This window comes from Trypanosoma melophagium (assembly GCF_022059095.1).
Source record: "Trypanosoma melophagium isolate St. Kilda chromosome Unknown ctg21segment0, whole genome shotgun sequence".
NCBI classification, from domain to species: domain Eukaryota; phylum Euglenozoa; class Kinetoplastea; order Trypanosomatida; family Trypanosomatidae; genus Trypanosoma; species Trypanosoma melophagium.
The window spans coordinates 70,007-87,498 of NW_027125151.1; the positions used below are offsets into that span (position 1 = coordinate 70,007).

Below are 17,492 nucleotides of genomic sequence, written 5' to 3' on the forward strand. Positions count from 1 at the left end.
AGGACAAAAAAAAAGGGAAAAAACCCAAAATAAATATTCACCAACCTAGTTATTTCTGTCTATATATATATATATACGTATGTGTCTCTGTTTCACAGAGATATTCATACGCATCATCATTCATACCTACTTCTTCATTCGGGCAGTAAATTCTTCTTTTCCTTCGTTTTCATGGCATCATTAACTACTACACGGAAGATTTATTTGTTTCAGTTGGTGGTGGTAATCTATTGGCAGTCCTAACAGCTGGCCGCATAATTTCCTCTGCTTTTGCTTTTATTCTATGCCGTCGTACATCCTCAGAGTTTGGTGAAACTCCACTAAGAGTTGTTATGTTCGTGCTAGAGACACTTCTTGCTTCACTTGGGACGTTGGTTACTACACTCTTCTTCTCACTTTCCTCCTCATGTAGAATATCACTATATAGTGTCGGTGTGGTTTCCCTTGGTGGTGAGGTCTCATCCCTGGTGCTAGTCCCAAACTGCGTCAAACCACTTGTATAGCGCTTAATAGCATCCATAAAGGATCCGACGCTTGAGACTACTGCCCTGCCGGTGACTGTTTTGGCGGTGTCGGCTGTATTGCGATGGGATCTACTGCGTGCTGCGGCGTTGCGCCTGTCGAATCGCGTATTCCAGCGCTTGCGGCCTGCTGGGGTGGGGGGTGGGGTCTTCTCGACGCTGGGGAGGGGGTAGTCGTCCATGACGGGGAGGCCCATCTCGCCGAGGAGGTACAGGCGGAGGAGTTGGCTGGCGACGGGGCTGAGGTCCGGCAGGGCGGCGAGGAGGCGGTGGAGGGGGCCGCGGCGGGCCGGGGGGCTCAGGCCGGGCGCCACCTCCAGCCGCACCGCCGGCGGACTGAGGAGCCCCAACCAAAACTTTTTGCTCGGCGGCGGGCCGACACTCAACCGCAGCCGCGCAGCCGCCCGCTCAATCGTCACCGCGCAGACAACGTGCGGGATGCGGAGGCCGCGGTACGTCAAGTTGAAGCGCAGGCAGAGCGTCGCCCCGCCGCGGTAGAGGAGGTCAAAGTCAAAGGTCACCTCGCCATTCGCCGTGATGGCCGGGGAGGACACATTACTCACTATGGGCACCTCATCACTCAGCAGGAAGTCGTCCAGGATAATACCACCCTCAATATCACGGGGGAACTTCTTCACACTGAGGGTGTCCAGCTTTTTTTGGATCTTGGCGTGGATAAAGTTCCCAAGCGCCGTAGTTCGCATACTCTGCACAAGTAGTCGCGTCAGGAGCAGGTTGAAGGCATCTGGCGTGGGAAGCGTTCGTAGATACGAACGCCAGTGGGCTGCCTCATGAGAGGCACGAAGAAGACTCAACCATCGCTCTTGATCACGCAAGGAATAGAACTTTACAGCTATCGCCTGACGTGAAAATATGCGATTGTCTGTATCATTCGTTACAAAAGAAGCACTTCCAACGTAACTACTACCACCATTTTTATTATTACTATTAAGGTTACTACTGTTGCCCTGGTCGCTCTTTTTCTTTGTTTTTGACCCTTTAACATCACTTCCATCATAATCAGAAGTATTGTACCTGTTATTGTTTTTGCTGTCATTAGTCTTGTTGTTGATGTAGTTACTGTTACTGTTGTTGGTATTGATATTATTAGTGATACTGCTATTGTTGTAACTGTTATTAGGAAAAAGAACTAACTGCTTCGAAAGATAGGAAGCATTAGACATATTATCAGTTTCATCAAATAATGGACCATCGTCCACAGCACTAATAAGCAGTACATGACCTTGTAGCACACCAGACCCAGTACTAGTACGACGATTATTGGATTCAATAACAGCTACACTTACACTTATACGACTTGTTTGTATACGTCCTATCAATCGTTCAGAAGTAATAACACGTTCATGATTACCCATATTTTGCGAAGCTCCTACTTCATGCACTGTAAGATGCTTTTCATATAATACCAAACGTGCATCATGAATACCACCAATAAATTCATCACCACTATACCATCCCAATCGACATACTGATGCATGAATTATTGATGAAACACCAATTCCTTCATAATGCTCACGATGACTGTGCATCTCATTCCCTCGATTATCATACTTGTATTTTTTATCCCCAACAAAGGATTCAATAAGATTTACTGGAATACTTCCAAGAATCGTATCGGTAAAAAGTCGTGATGAATTGAAATTTATATCATGCCCAAAGAGATTCCTGTACAAAAAGATGAATAGTACATTAATAACAGGTATAAACCCAAGAAGAGCTCCTACATCGAAAATATAGCAAAGTGGTACTGCAATTACACCACATATCCATCCATATATAAAATAAGTAATAGTTTCCAACATCTCTAGCAATGTAATCCTTACAAACAAGAACAAAGAACACAAAAAAAAAACACAGAGAAACACGAAGCAAAAGAAAACAAAGAAAAAAAACGTACTTAAAAAACCTCACAAACAGCAAACCAAAAAAAAACAGTTAAAAAAAAACCACACACACGCACACGGTAAACTCTATATAAATGAGAGAAATAATAATAAGAAAAAAAGAATAAAAAAAAGAAACAGTCAACCTGAAAAAAAAAACATTCTCAATACGATAACCTCACCTATCTACCACTAGTACTAGTTATACTATAGTAAATATTCCAATGACCACCTGCAGTTTGTTTGTACTGTTATTACAGATACTGTATGCACTAGGGACGAATAAGATAAAATAAGTCAAAGAAAGAAAACCCCCTCTACAAAAAAAAAGAAAAAAGAAAAGAAAAGAAACGATCTCTGTTATATTACCTCATTCTCTTATCTTCTTTTCATATAGACTCAGTCCTTCCGCACCGCGCTGTTTCCCTCCTGTAGACAACATAGTGCATCATGCAATTGCCAGTACCACGCCTTTTGTAAATGGTTGGACTGCAGCCGCACTGTTCCATCACGACATCCATTAAAACAACACACACCGTTTAATAATAACGGATATCGTCCTGCTGCACACGCACGGAATTGACGCCGCAGTAATTGCATCTGTGCCTTTACTTCACGATGAATGGTCCTCTCAGCATCTAGCAGATGGCGGGCATCCACGATATCGTAGTGGGGAACCTCTTTGGGGCGCCGCGGACGTCCACGTCGAAATACAGGCATAACTGGATCCTTCGTTCTGCTATATCCCCTTTTATTATTATTATTATCATCATCATAATTGTCATTATTAAAAATAGCATCATGGTTATAATCGTGGGGAACATAAACGTTATTACCGCCGGTATTATTGTTATTTTCAAAAAAATCAAAACGCATGTGATTATTCATTTTTTTTGCGTCTCTCCTTGTTAACTTTGGTGGTTGTGGTGGTTTACAATGTTCCAATAGTCGTGGCATATTCGTTAATAGTGGATAATACTGCAGAGATGCAGGAAAACCGAGTCTTTCATATACAAAAGAACTATTATTATTATTATTATTATTATTATTATTATTATTATTAATATTATTATTGCCACTATTATTATTGGTATTATTTCTTTCTTCTTCTCTCATATGGGTGATTCCTCTTTTAGAAGCTGGAAATAACGTCAGTAATACAGGATCCTCTGAAAGTTTTGACATCTCCTTTGCCATTTCAAGCAAATAATTACGTCCATTAACCACAAATGGATAATTACCACTAAGAAGACTACGCCAAGCCACAATAGATTTCACAACTGCAACAGATGCCTGCTGTAGTTGTTGCATCAAGTACAATACACCATTTCTATAGTAAAGACGGTGTCTTCCTCGCACATTTGATTTTGGCGGTTCATCAAGAATTTGCACAGATGTAAAAGTACGAGGTTGTGGAACATTAACTGGTGTTATTTGCACCGACCACGCCTCAATTAAACTGCTCTGTGAAGAAGATTCAGGTTTTAGTGGTACTGGGTGTGATATTGATAATAATAATGATGATGTTGGTCTTGTTAATGTTGTTGCATTCATACTATCAGGGGTATTGTTATTAGCAACACTATGACTAATATTATTATTATTATTATTATTATTATTATTCCTACCGCCACTACAACTTGGCACTACAGTAAAACCAAGATCCACTGCCGCTAAAGCTATAAATGAACGTAACTTTGATATGATTGCTTCTCTTTTATCAATAGCAGTTAATACAGCAAATGTTGTCGCTTCATGTTCGCGTAAAATATGACGTAATTCCATCATATCTGCTACAGCCGTATCATACAAGAGTTTATTAGAAATCTCTTCTAAATTCTCATTATCTTCTTTATCCATCGTTTTTCTTGGGTTTCCCCTTGCTAATGATTCGAATGTAGATTCGTTAGATCTCTTACCCCTTCTTCTCTTCTCATCATGGGAGTGAGGTGTAAAAGAAATTATTTCATCCTTATCAACACTTAAACTACGTCCTTTTTCATTATTATTATTATTATTATTATTATTATTATTATCTTTTTCTTCTTGTTTGGTTTCTCTAGGCGTATCCTGGTAAGCAGAGGCATACCAAGCAGCGTGTCTTGAATATGTATTGAATGCACTTATAGAACGTGATTTGCAATGTGCAGTAGAATTTACAAAAGATGTACTACCATTGTCAGTATTATGATTACTCCTATTACTATTATTACTATTACTATTACTATTACTCCTATTACTATTATTACTAGAGCTAGAACTACTACGACTGTTATGGTTTGTATCCTCTACATGCTTTGCCGTATTACCAGTAGAGACTCTAACAGTCTTCATCTCTGTTAAAGGTCTTCCTCCAAAAATCCTCCTCTGCCGTGAACTCTCTCCTTCTCTGTTTGGTAAACATGCACTCGGTGGTCGTGGAATATGTGAAGTGGTACACTTTTTACGATCATCTTCTCTTTTAGTTGTTGTTGCTGCTGCAATTGTTTTTCTTCTTCTAATTATTACAGGTGTTGTTTCTGCTGTTAATTCCGATTGTGTTTGTTGTACGGATGATTTCCTTTTATGTTTGGTTTGTACATGCGCATGCGAGCGTCCACGCTCTACAATAGTAATAATATATTTCTCTAACGCCGCAATATCCATGGGTGGTAGTCGGCAGGTTTGCATAAGAGAACGTACTTCGTTAATAATCTTCTGTAAAGCCAATCTCTCACGTAGACGAAGAAATCCTCTTGTAAAGGCATCGTGTTTATATTTCTCTTCTTCTTTATTTGCTTTTTCTTTATTTTTTTCGTTTTCAATTTCTTCGGCTTTTTCTTGTGAATATGATTGACGAAACGGCGTTGATATGTACTGTGAAGAGGGTACATCTTCACCTCCATTTATTCCCGAGTTTTTCATCTTTGTTTGTATATCAGATTCAGTGTAATTATCTATATTGCGCTCTGTCTGCCATCCTTTACTAGTAGAATGATATTGTTTATTAACAGTAATAGTATTAGTATTAGTGCTGCTGTTGTTTCTTATCCAATCATGTCTATCATCTTGTGTGGTGCGAGAGGTATAATATGTCTCTTTTCCTTCAAACATGGACTTCTATTACTTATTTCTAACAATCTCCCTCTCTCTGTATATATATATATATAAGTATATATAAGTATATATAAGTATATATAAGTATATATAAGTATATATAAGTGGATGTATATAAACAAACTCCAACTACTACCTGTTCGTTCCTTTTTTTTTTCTTTACTTGAGTTTTTTTTTAATTTATCGTTTTTCCTAATTTCTATTCCCTTCAATGCAAAAGCCGTCAGAAACAGAGAAATGAAAAGACAGGCATCAGAAAAAGGAAAACGAAGGAAATTAAAAAAAAAAGAAAGAAAGATAATTAGAAAGACAATAAATCCGTAAATAAATAAAATAAAATAAAAACTCAGGCAATTTATATGAGAGATTTCATCAACATATGTAGTCAATATATATATATATTCGCTCTTCCATTTAGTTCCCAGTAAACACCACCAGTAGCAGTAGCAGTCTATCTGTGGAATCGTTTGTAAAAAGAAAAAAGAAAAACTGACAAAGATAATAACAATAACAATGATAAATAATAACAATAATAATAAAGGAATAAAACAGAAAAAAAAAGAAGAAAAGAACAGAAGTTGCCCATCAGAAAAATATATTCGTTTCGTTACTTTCAAGACATCGTGTACGATGTGCTAAAATACCCCACACACGTCTACACGCTCGTCTAATTAACACATGCGGTATAATAATGCCCACCTTTGCAGGTAATCGTGGACGAATAAGATGTTTATAAATAGATGATTCCACACGTTTTGCCTCCGCTACTGCTGTTTCGCCTAATGTTGTGCGTGCAATAACTGGCATATCTGCAGAAATGGTACTATTTACATTATTTACATTATTCATACTATTCATACTATACGTATCAGTCTTCATCGCCCCAAATGCAAATAGCGCAATACGTTCTATACGTTCAATCGTCTGTCGATGAGCACGGCAATACGGTGTTTTACGATTTTCTGCGAAAACACTACTGTTAAGTAAACCATGTCGATAAAAGGCACTTCCCTGATCAATGTAAACAAATCTTCTTTTACTTTTCGATCGTGGTTCATATTTTCGTGTGGTTTTACGGGCATTTTGGCAGGGAAAGTCCGCTTCACATGAGGCGAGGACAAATGTATTGTGTCCCATCCACCGATCTGCATTGCCGATAATCGCATCAAATGCTAATTGATCCCATTGTTCACGTGCCGTCAAATCCCGCATAGCCGCAGCAGACATCTGTGTTTCCATTAAATACTTATTATTATTATTATTATTATTATTATTATTATTATTATTACTCTTATTTTCCACTTCACGTGTTAATGGAAGACCGGACGGTTGCTGCACATAGTCTGCAAACACGGTACTATGTAATGCATCCACATCCCACATCCACAACTGTACAGATGCGAATATACACTTCGGGTTACTTATATTCATAGCAGTCGCCAATCGCTCATCTTTACACCTTGCGGTAATGGATTTACCCTGCCGTGTGGCCAGAACGGCTTCTTCAATCCAACGTACATAAAAGGGGCCAAGTGTGGCGGCGGCGGCTTTAATGTAATTAACAGGAATTTGCACCCACGCCGTTGGTGGTACGCGGCGAAATCCCAAAACACGATCGAAATGAAATGCGACAACTTCACTTACGGGTTCTAGTAGAAATCGTGTTTGCGAGAGTTTCACCACAGCTGTTATATTGTGATGCCGGAATGAGAGTAGCAACTTAATAGTTCGTCCTGTTGATAGTATACTAGACATGGGTTTAAGTGCGATCCAGTTTGCTGGGTTATTGAGATACGCTAAACATGCCATATCTTTACTTGGAGTGTAATCGGCATCCGCGGGATCGCAGAACTCTACACTGCCGATATTACGACGTAATGCATTATACACTTTTGTATCATACTCAGCTAATTGTATTTCTTGTTTGTAGAACTCTATGAGTTCTGGTGTTTGCTGTGGAATGGCGCCTGATATCCACACACGATCTATATTATCATTATTATTATTATTATTATTATTATTATTATTATTATTATTAGTAGTAGTAGTAGTAGTAGTAGTAGTAGTAGTAGTAGTAGTAGTAGTATTAGTGAGATTGGGTAAAAGTACTCCATGGTGTTTGTAAGCGTGAATGTTTTTAAAAGAATCGGATCCCTGCAGTACATCTCCCACAGATTGCTGCAGGAGTTCCGCGTACTCCGCACAGGCCTCTTCCCACGTCATATTAGAGAATCCAGCAGGAAATAAACTAAACGTGGGTGTTAACTGCGTAAAGGTATCAAATCGACGTCTTAATAGTGGTAATGGTAATAGTAATAACGATGAGGATAAAGCTTTCCGTTGGGATTCATGCATATCGCCTTCTTTCTCTTGTTGTTGTTTGCCCAACTGTATATCTTCCTTTTCTTTATTATTATTATTATTATTATTATTATTATTATTATTATCATTATCATATATTGGTGGATATATAATAGCAGCACCTCCGCTATTCACAGTTGTTGGATGCCTCCCAACCGCATCCTGTGAGGAAGTGTGGTGTGTTTTACTGTACAGAAATGAAACGTTGATGAGAGTGAGAAGAAACAAGACGGCGGCGAGTCGTTGATTAAATGCGTGTTGAGATATAAATAAACGACGCCGCACTCGAGTAATGTTGCGGTGTGGTAGAAATTTTGAATTCATTCCACACACCTACACATACCATTTACAGAGGATTGGAAGGAAATAATAATAATAATAATAATAATAATAATAATAATAATAGTAAACGAAAGAAAAAAGAGAAAATAAGAGATAAGTAGAGAATATATATATATATATATATATATTATATGGATTCAATTACAAGCAAAGGTTTGAAATAATAAATCCCCACCAGAAACAAGAAAATAATAAAGTAAAGCCACTACTTATTACGGGTTGTTCATGTTTGCTGATACAACCCCATAAATACAAATAAATAAATAAATATATTATTTTCAGTTTCCCAAGAGCTGTCTAAGTCGTTCATTCTCACCTCGAAGTTTACGCAGTCTATTCATCGTCTCCTGCAGAAGAGTCTCTACGGCTGTTAAACTATAACTGAGATCCCCCGCAGTGCAATAAACTCCACTTCCCTTCCGCTATTTCACGTTCAGGCATTAATACACGATGGGCCAATTCATCTGCATTGCGCTGCATCACATTAATATTATTATTATTATTATTATTATTATTTTCTTCTTCTGCGAGTACCAAATCCCATCCAGGTGTACGCAGCGGCCAGTGTATGAATAACTCTTCCTCTTCCTCATCTGAAGATAAACCCACGTATTTATTATTATCATCACTCTCATCTACACTATGAGGATCATTAGTGGAATAACCGTCAGGCATTTCTTCCTCTCATCTATATATGAGTATATGTGTGTATATGTGTATATATCTTCAGAGAATAAACTTCATATGAACTTTTGTAAAGAAAGAAAGAAGAAGAATATTTTAGATAATAGATTAGATGACAGTAATAAGATTACCTATAGAAGATTCGTGAAGGAGATATACACAAACAGAGAATTCTATCCTTATATATATATATATATATATATATATATATATATAAAGACAGAAAACTCAAAAAGGGTTAAACAGTTGCGCGCATGATTGAGCATACAAATAGATAGGACCAAATAAGTGAGGGAAAAACAAACAATCAAAACAAACAAAAAACAAAGAAAAGATATAAGTAAAGAATGAAAAGACGAAAGAAAAGCCATAAAAAAGAAAAAAAGGGCCAAGACATATTATTTTCTGGTGCAAAGGGTGTGTAAGAGGAACAAGAAAAATAACCATAAAAGAAGAAGAAAGAATTGCACAAATGCCAAGAAGAAATACCCAATGTAAGTGAAAATCACAATAACGATAAGTATTTCTTCTTTCATAGACAAATGAGCCAAACACGCAAAAAAAAAAAGAAATGTTGTATTTAATTTTATCTTCTTTTCTTTTGTCGTTACTACTGTTTTCGTTCCCATTGATGTTCTTGTTGTTATTCCCTTTCTTTTGCGAATGTACTACACATACAAACATATAGAAGTAATGTATGTATTGTTACAACAAAACCTTATTCTTCTTCTCTTTTAAATTCCTTCTCTTTTCCCGTTGAGACTTTCACTTCTTTTCCCCACCACACACTTATTGAGATTCTCTAAATGTTTCAATTAATCAATTAATGAGTGAGAGATAATGAAAGAAGGAAAGATCACAGTAAGAGGGATAAACAATGGGAATATCAACTACACACTCGCACACAAGTACGTTAATTTCTCTTCCTCCCCTAATATCCCTTTATATATATAATTATATTTGTCCAGGCATAGACACCTGATCAGGGAGAAATAAAGAATAAAGAAAGAACGGAAGAGAAAAACATAAAACAGCTGAATCAGTCAAACACTAACCCAATCACAAAGAAAAGAAAAAAAAGAAGAAAGAGAAAAAACAAACGAGAGTGTGATAATGGGAAAAAAAACAAAACAATGAAGAAAAATGGAGAAAAAGAAAAAAGATTGCCGCTTCTGCTGTTGTTGTTCCTACTACTACTAATACTATGACATTATATATATATATAGTTTTTCTGTCTGCACACACAAAGCCTATGAAACTCACCATTCACTCAATATTTCTTTTTCTTTCTTCTCTCTTTTCCTATCGTACACGCAAACAAACAAACAAACACAAATACGGAAATACGCTCTATTATCATTTTATCATTTTTAGCTCTTCTACAACGCAAATACTACAAATAAAGAATTTTGTCCCCTTTTGTTTTCTCATTTGCAAAAAAAAAAACAGATACACAGAACGAAAAAGAAAAAACAGCTCAAGATCACTCATCGCACTTTCTCAGGTATCCTTCAGCCGTAAAGAAACACTTTTAGACCTCAGCCCGCTATAGCGCAAACATTATATTATTTGTGCAAGTTCTTCACTTATATATATATATATATATATATCTGATCGCTGTTGTTGTTGTTTTTTGTTTTAATATTTTCACTTCTTCCTTACGTGGTTAAGGAATTTTTTTTCACTCATTTTTCCTTGTCACCCACCTTCCTGTTCCTTTGTTTTAATTTATTACTTTTTTTTCCTTGCTGTTTTGTTAGGTTTTGTTTGTTTTTTCTCTTCTTTAGTTCTAGGGAAAACATTTCCGTTCTCCTTTTTTCAGTTGCTTCACTTTATTTTTTTTTTCTTGTTTCGTACACTTTTCTAAATAAAAATAAAACAGTTCCCTTTTTTCATTCTATTTTTTTTTTTTGCCTTCTATACTCGTTACGCCTCTTTTCCTGTTTTCGCAAGAGAAATGAAGAAAACAAACAAAACATTTCAGTTTATACTCTGTTCCTTTTCTTGTTTTCCCGTCAATCTTTTCTAATATGCATTGCCCCACCCACAATTATCTCTTTTTCTTTTTTTCTTCTCGCTTCTTCTCACTGTAGGTTCGTCTGCCTACACAGATACAAACCATACACACAGACGCACACATAAATAAATAAATAGATAAATAAATACATATATATATATATATATATATATAGATATATATAGATAGATAGATAGATAGATAGATATTATAAACACTGTCTAACCTTTGGAGTACCCCCTCCTTCTACTCACCCTCTTCTTCTTCTTCTACAATTATGACTTGACGATGATTTGAAAGATATCACATCCACGTAAGACCTGCACGAGAAAATTGTGATGCTCGCAGAGAACATCCACGTACTTCTGCAGTGCGGGATTCACCGTGAGTTCCTCCTCCGGCACCTCCGGGAACTCCACACGTGCCTCATGCTGAATTTGCATAGCGCGATTGCTCAAGACCTCCCGCAGATGCGAGAGGGAGTGCAGAGAATATCCCGCCACATCGAGAATCATATCCCCCGCCTGAAACTGCAAATCCTCCTCATCCACTTTTGGCAGTGGGCGGGCAATACTCGTCACCTCGAGATTCTTATTTATACTGCAGCCGAGCATTCCCTCAATTGCCAGCACCGCCGTTGGGGCGTGTTCCATGTCCTCTGGGGCAAATGTCATGTAGTGAAACGGCTTCGTTTGCCGGGGCGTGCCGATTGTGGTGCGGCGGCGGCGTTGGGGACTTTCGAGCTCCTGCGCTGGTGAGAGGCGGGCGTTTTCGGCGAGTAGGACTTCGTGCAGTTCCGTGTCAAAGAGTTCCATAAACAGCTCCCACTCGTCCTGTTCATCATTCACAATGCCTTTGCGGTAGTACTGCTCTTCATTGGTTAACTTTACCAGGTGATTGCGCTCCTGACGGCGCCGTTCCAGCATCGCACGATTGCGTTGGACAATGTCATCCAGCATGAGAATATGTTCATCCAATTCATTAAGTTCAATCTCATTACGTGTGACATCCTCTGTAGTGACAATATACTCACGTTGAAACAAACGACGACGGCGTTCCTGATCATTAAGCAACTGTTGACGCTCCATGGTTTCCTCACTTAATAACGCTTTCCAGGTCTCTGGTGTAACAAGAACTCCAGTACCACGCGATCGTGATTGTCCATCCAAAGGTGCTTTACCGCTGCAGACAAGATCTATCCGCTCTTTCATTTCATCTGCGGCGATCATCATACGCACTGTCATTTCATCTCCCATAACAGACTCCATCTCACCTTGTAAAGCTTCGGTGATAAAACCACGAATATTAGCGTAAATATGTGCTCTTTGTTTAGCTTCGGCCTCTACAAGGCGTTGTCGTCGCATTCTTTCATCTACTTCAGGCTGGGATGCTGATTTCATAAGTCGACCAGGATTCATAACGAGATCCAATACCATACGGGCTTCCTGTTCCTGCTCTATAAGACGAGCACGATGTTCCTTCTCTTGTACCAATACACGTACAACAGCCAAATTACGACGTTGGGCTTGTGCAATGGCTTGTGATTGTCGTGCATAACCAACTTCCACCATGGCACGTTCGAGGTGTTCCTTCTCTTCTAGTGCTTGTTTCGCCATAGCAAAAGTATGACGATGATTAAGATCACCATCAAATACCATATTTTGTCTTTCTTGAGCCTCTGACAATACAATTCTACTGCGTCTGTAGGATTCAGCCTCTTCAAGACGGTCCAATTGTTGTTGTAGGCGTTGTCGTTGTAAGTTCATCTGTCTTCTTTCCCTTTCATGTAATAATTCCCGTTCACGTTGTTTAACGCGTTCATCATTGCGTCGAAGAACATCACGTGCCCGATCATCTGGACCCAATAATAAACTGTCCCCATTCAAATCTTCCTCACTTCCAAGAGCCACAATATCATCCTCTAACCCCCGCAAGTAAGATGAAGAACTTTGATTTGCGGCACGGGGTGAAACAGCTCTGGAACCAACTCGAGATCCATTACGACCACCTCGTGGAACTGGATTTACAGAAGCATCTTCACTATTAAGATAGTGACGAAGTTCATAAAGTCGTTGCAAGAAATAGAATGGTTGAGTACTGAAACGACGTTCCAATACTTCACGTGGTAAGCTATCACGATTGTGGTATATTTCCACAGTAAGGCGTAACCCTGGTTGATCAACTGAAACATTCGTAATGGTTACAAGACGACGTTGAAGTTTCAGTGTCAAACAAACATCTATCAATGCGCAAAAACGCACATCTGTACCACGTGAAGGGTAAAGTAAATGCCATTCATCTCCGTAAATGTAACGATCCACAATAGCAGTAGCATATTCCACTTCTGAAGGCGAAGAAGGAATTGGTTGATGCACTTGAAGTTGTTGTTGCTGTTGACGTGGTGCAATTGCCACTTGACCATTTCCAACCATTGGTGTGGAATACCTGCTCATCTGTGAGCCATCACTTTCTTGGGGTTTACTTAGATTTAATGGTTGGGCAATATCACTGATAGGGTACTTGTGAAGAGATTCACTCCTTCTTCGGCCTTTCTCATCATTCTTATGACGTCTGTTATTTTCTCTACCAACCGTCGATCCATCGGGGTTAAGGCTTCGAATGGAATTGTATTCCTTCATATCAGATGGCCCACGTAAAGGTGAGGGATACGTTGAGAGTTTTGTCGATTGACGAGCAGCCGCCTCCATCTTTTCTTCTACTTCACGACGAAGACGCTCCAAATCACGTTTCTCACGTTCCAGTTCACTCTTCTCTCTTTCCACATCTCGTCTGGTACGTTCCACCTCACGACGGTCCAACTCCGCCTCACGGTGAAGTTCTTCCACCGCCCGCAGACGTTCCTCAATCTCACGCAGTCGTGATGACTCCTCGGCGACACTGGATAAAACAGTGCGACGTGGGGATCGTGGGGAAACGGCACTTGCGGGTCGACTGAAGGAACGACTCGCAGAGGCACTACGGGAACCACGTGCACGGTGATCAAGGAGTCTCACTTCCTCCACAAGGTATGCCTCATGTACCAATTCTTTATGCAAATATTGCATAAAGTGTAGGCGATGATGCATAAGCTTCATTACATTACGTAAAAGGAATTGGTAATCTGTACGGCCTCTAGTCGTTCGCTGTGTATTTATCGCAGAAGATTTTTCTGCGGTATATGAAGGTGGTTGGCTGTTAAAATATGAATCTCGCTCCACTTCCACATTACGTCCACTATAAGATGCCGGATTAGACGGATATACGAAATCGCGAAAAACATTTTCATTCTCAGACTTATTTGCTCCACGGACATCTCGTGGGGTAGCACGTCCACTTGTTGGTTCCAAATCTCGTCGACTGTCGGCGTGATTACTGCGTGATGGACTTACACGACTATGATGACTGCTGCGTGGAGTGTTTCGTCCATCACGAGATTCACGTGGTGTTCGCATCCCTCGTTCACTTTCCTTTGTTTGAGAAGCTCCAAACATATCATCACGGCTTTCACGAAGACTGTGCGGTGATCGTCTTCCACTTGTTGCTTCCAATTCTCGTCGACTGTCGGCGTGATTACTGCGGGCTGGTAATCCACGACTATGATGACTGCTGCGTGGAGTGCTACGTCCATCACGAGATTCACGTGGTGTTAGCACCTCACGTTTATTTTCTTGTGGTCTGCTTGAAAGGGAGTTGGTAGTAGTAGTAGTTGGAGGAACAGCAGTAGCTGTACCAGCAGCAGGACCTGTGGCGGCGGATGTGGAAGCAGCAGGAGGAATAGGACTATCGCGGCTTTGTTGTGTACTGCGTGGTGTACGTATTCCACCTGCTGATTCCAATTCTCGTCGACTGTCAGTGGGATTACTGCGTGCTGGCAGTCCACGACTGTGATGACTGCTGCGTGGAGTGTTTCGTCCATCTTGTGATTCACGCGGTGTCGTCATCTCTCTTTCACTATCTTGTACTCGATAAGCCGCAAAGCGATCATTACGACTTTCACGAAGGCTGCGTGGTGTACGCATTCCACCTGCTGATTCCAATTCTCGTCGACTGTCAGTGGGATTGCTGCGTGCTGGTAATCCACGACTGTGATGACTGCTGCGGGACGTACCGCCGTTATCAAGGGATTGATCCAGTGTGAGAACTTCACGTTGACTCTCCTCTGGACGCCCCGTCCCAACCACAGGAATCACACGGCCTTGTGGAAAATCCTGTGGGCCGTTTCTATCAATATCCGTTTCCATTTCTCTTTGACTGCGTATTGGGGCGTTTGGCATCTGTCGCACGGAACGCTGGGCGTTGGAGGCGGTGGGTGATCCCTCCTCGCCAAGAGGCAAACTGCGGCAGCTGTGCATAATATCACTTTGCTGATCACCGGTGTACAACGGCGCATCCCGGTTTCGACTGCCGTAACTCGCAAGACTTGCCACAGACTCACTCTCATGACGGGAAGGTGGTTTACGTTTTTTTTCCTCCCCCCGCGAAGAAGCCGATGGTGAACCCAGACGCTGATTCACAAAGTTATACTCCCCTGTGGCGTTTTCCGCATTACGTGCGAGAAGTGCCTCCACGCATCGATCACAATCCTCTGGTTTTGGAAATTCCAATCGCAGTCGTGTCCATGATGAGGGCGTATCGAGTTGGCTGAGTTTATCCACTTGCCCATCGTCCTTTGGTGTTCGCATGAAAACTCCTGTGGAGTTTGTGCGGGAGGAGACGTTGCTGGCGCCTGTTTCCTTCATTGGGGCAATGCCAGCACTAAGGGAGGCATTAATAAAAAGATGATCTGAGAGACTCATCAACAGTAGTGCATTGGAAGAGCGAAATACTTCACTACGCTGTTGCACAAAACGAAGGAGTGGCACAGAGCAAACACCAATGAAAAGTGGCTCCTCATCATTCATATCACATATTTTAAATACAGATAGAGTTGTGCGCGTGATGGTGATACTGCCAGGTAGCATTAATGAGCCATTCTCCGGTGCCATTTCAACAGGCAAACTTACAGGGTAGTCCTCTTCCATCGTTTTCTTAGTATTTATTATTATTAATCACTATTCTTTCCTACGCCTGTTACTGCTCTTTTTTTTGCTTGTTAGTATTGATGAAGTGTTTGTTTCCTTCTTTTTTATTTCTTTCTTTGATTTATTGTTGTTATTGATAATGATGATGATAATAACTATGCTGTTGATAGATATTTCACGTACTTCTGTACTATTTCCCCCTTGCTTTCTTTCCTTCTTTCTTTTTCTTCCTCTTTTTTTACTTCTCTATAATTCTCTTTCCCTCGACTTTTTATTCTTTACTGTCGAATATATTCCCGTGAATTCGCTTATTCTTCTTACTCAATTTATCGTTTGCTAAATCAATCAATTGAGTTTCCACACGTGGAATAATAAGAAGAAAAACACTCCCCGAAAGGGAAGATAATAATAATAATAATAATAATAATAATAATAATAATAATAATAATAATAATAATAATAAAGAATGAGACTGTGAAAGACTAACAACAACAACTACTACCACCACAATAATAACAACAAACAACGATGGTTAATAATGATGCTGTTGATGAGGTCCTTGATAAATACAAATATGCGAGAGGTTTTTCTTTTTTTTTGGAGTTTTGGCCAGCGATACGTAAGTTGGGCACGCGTGGATAAAAATAAACTACAGATGAATGAGAGATATAAACAGAGAAGTAAACAAAAATCAAAAGAAAAACTACAAAAAAAAATGATAAATGGTGCAACTCAAGAACAAGTATGAATTCGCTTTATGTTACCTTTACTTGTAGGTAAAGTTCCGCACACTTGTACAAATTCGGTTGTTGTTGTTGTTGTTGTTGTTGCTGTAGTGGCTGTCTAATAATATCCCTCTACCTTTTCCTTTCTTTGTTTGTCTCTTTTTTTCCTGTACTTTCCTCTTTCTTCACTTAATTCTCCTCCTTTTTTTCCCCTTTCTCACTTCTTTTCCCCTCAATTTGTAATGTCTTGGCTGTTTGTATTTCTTTTTGTTCTTCTAATTTCCCTGTAGTGGCTCTTCACTTCCCTCTACTTTTTTTCTTTTTTTTACCTTTTTTGATGTGCTACCGCTGTTCTTCCTTCTCACACCGTTCCTTCTTCTATACAAATATATGTGTGTATATACCTATACAAATATATCTATATAGCTATATGATTATATATAGATATATGGATATATATATTTGTAGGGTAAACGTATTGGTCCTCTACACGTAGTAGCTATACTTTTATGTGTATTGTATAAAAACAAAAAAAGAAAAAGAAAAGAGAAAGAAGAAAAATAAACATCTTGCATAGTTTGCATATATAAAGATAATTAAAACAGCTTTATATATATACAGAAAGAAAAAAGGAAAGAAAATAGTGTTCATTCATTTAATCACCTATGAGATGATACATTGGTACCAGATACGCAATAAGGAAACTGTGAGGACCAAAAAAAGAAAAAAAACATACTCTAAATTGTCGGTATGCCGATCACGTGAACCATACACTAATAATAATAATAATAATAATAATAATAATAATAATAATAATAATA

At 39.3% G+C, this 17,492-nt stretch overlaps 5 protein-coding genes across 5 annotated transcripts; all 5 read right to left on the bottom strand.

Moving 5' to 3' along the window:
* Positions 1–187: 187 nt before the first annotated feature.
* On the bottom strand, positions 188–2,344 carry LSM04_004007 (uncharacterized protein; the record flags this gene model as incomplete). The annotated part of the gene is made up of 1 exon (XM_067330864.1): positions 188–2,344. The coding sequence occupies one exon, from the start codon at positions 2,342–2,344 to the stop codon at positions 188–190; it is 2,157 nt and encodes a 718-aa protein (XP_067191942.1).
* Positions 2,345–2,824: 480 nt separating this feature from the next.
* LSM04_009617 (uncharacterized protein) lies at positions 2,825–5,518 on the bottom strand (the record flags this gene model as incomplete). Its single annotated transcript, XM_067330865.1, has 1 exon — positions 2,825–5,518. The coding sequence occupies one exon, from the start codon at positions 5,516–5,518 to the stop codon at positions 2,825–2,827; it is 2,694 nt and encodes an 897-aa protein (XP_067192054.1).
* A 588-nt stretch (positions 5,519–6,106) lies between these two features.
* Positions 6,107–8,206, bottom strand: LSM04_004320 (uncharacterized protein; the record flags this gene model as incomplete). The annotated part of the gene is made up of 1 exon (XM_067330866.1): positions 6,107–8,206. One exon carries the CDS (start codon positions 8,204–8,206, stop codon positions 6,107–6,109), a length of 2,100 nt encoding a protein of 699 aa, XP_067191950.1.
* A 296-nt stretch (positions 8,207–8,502) lies between these two features.
* Positions 8,503–8,899, bottom strand: LSM04_000504 (uncharacterized protein; the record flags this gene model as incomplete). The annotated part of the gene is made up of 2 exons (XM_067330867.1): positions 8,503–8,585; positions 8,632–8,899. 2 exons carry the CDS (start codon positions 8,897–8,899, stop codon positions 8,503–8,505), a joined length of 351 nt encoding a protein of 116 aa, XP_067191878.1.
* A 2,301-nt stretch (positions 8,900–11,200) lies between these two features.
* LSM04_003948 (uncharacterized protein) lies at positions 11,201–15,946 on the bottom strand (the record flags this gene model as incomplete). Its single annotated transcript, XM_067330868.1, has 1 exon — positions 11,201–15,946. The coding sequence occupies one exon, from the start codon at positions 15,944–15,946 to the stop codon at positions 11,201–11,203; it is 4,746 nt and encodes a 1,581-aa protein (XP_067191941.1).
* Between the last annotated feature and the right edge of the window lie 1,546 nt (positions 15,947–17,492).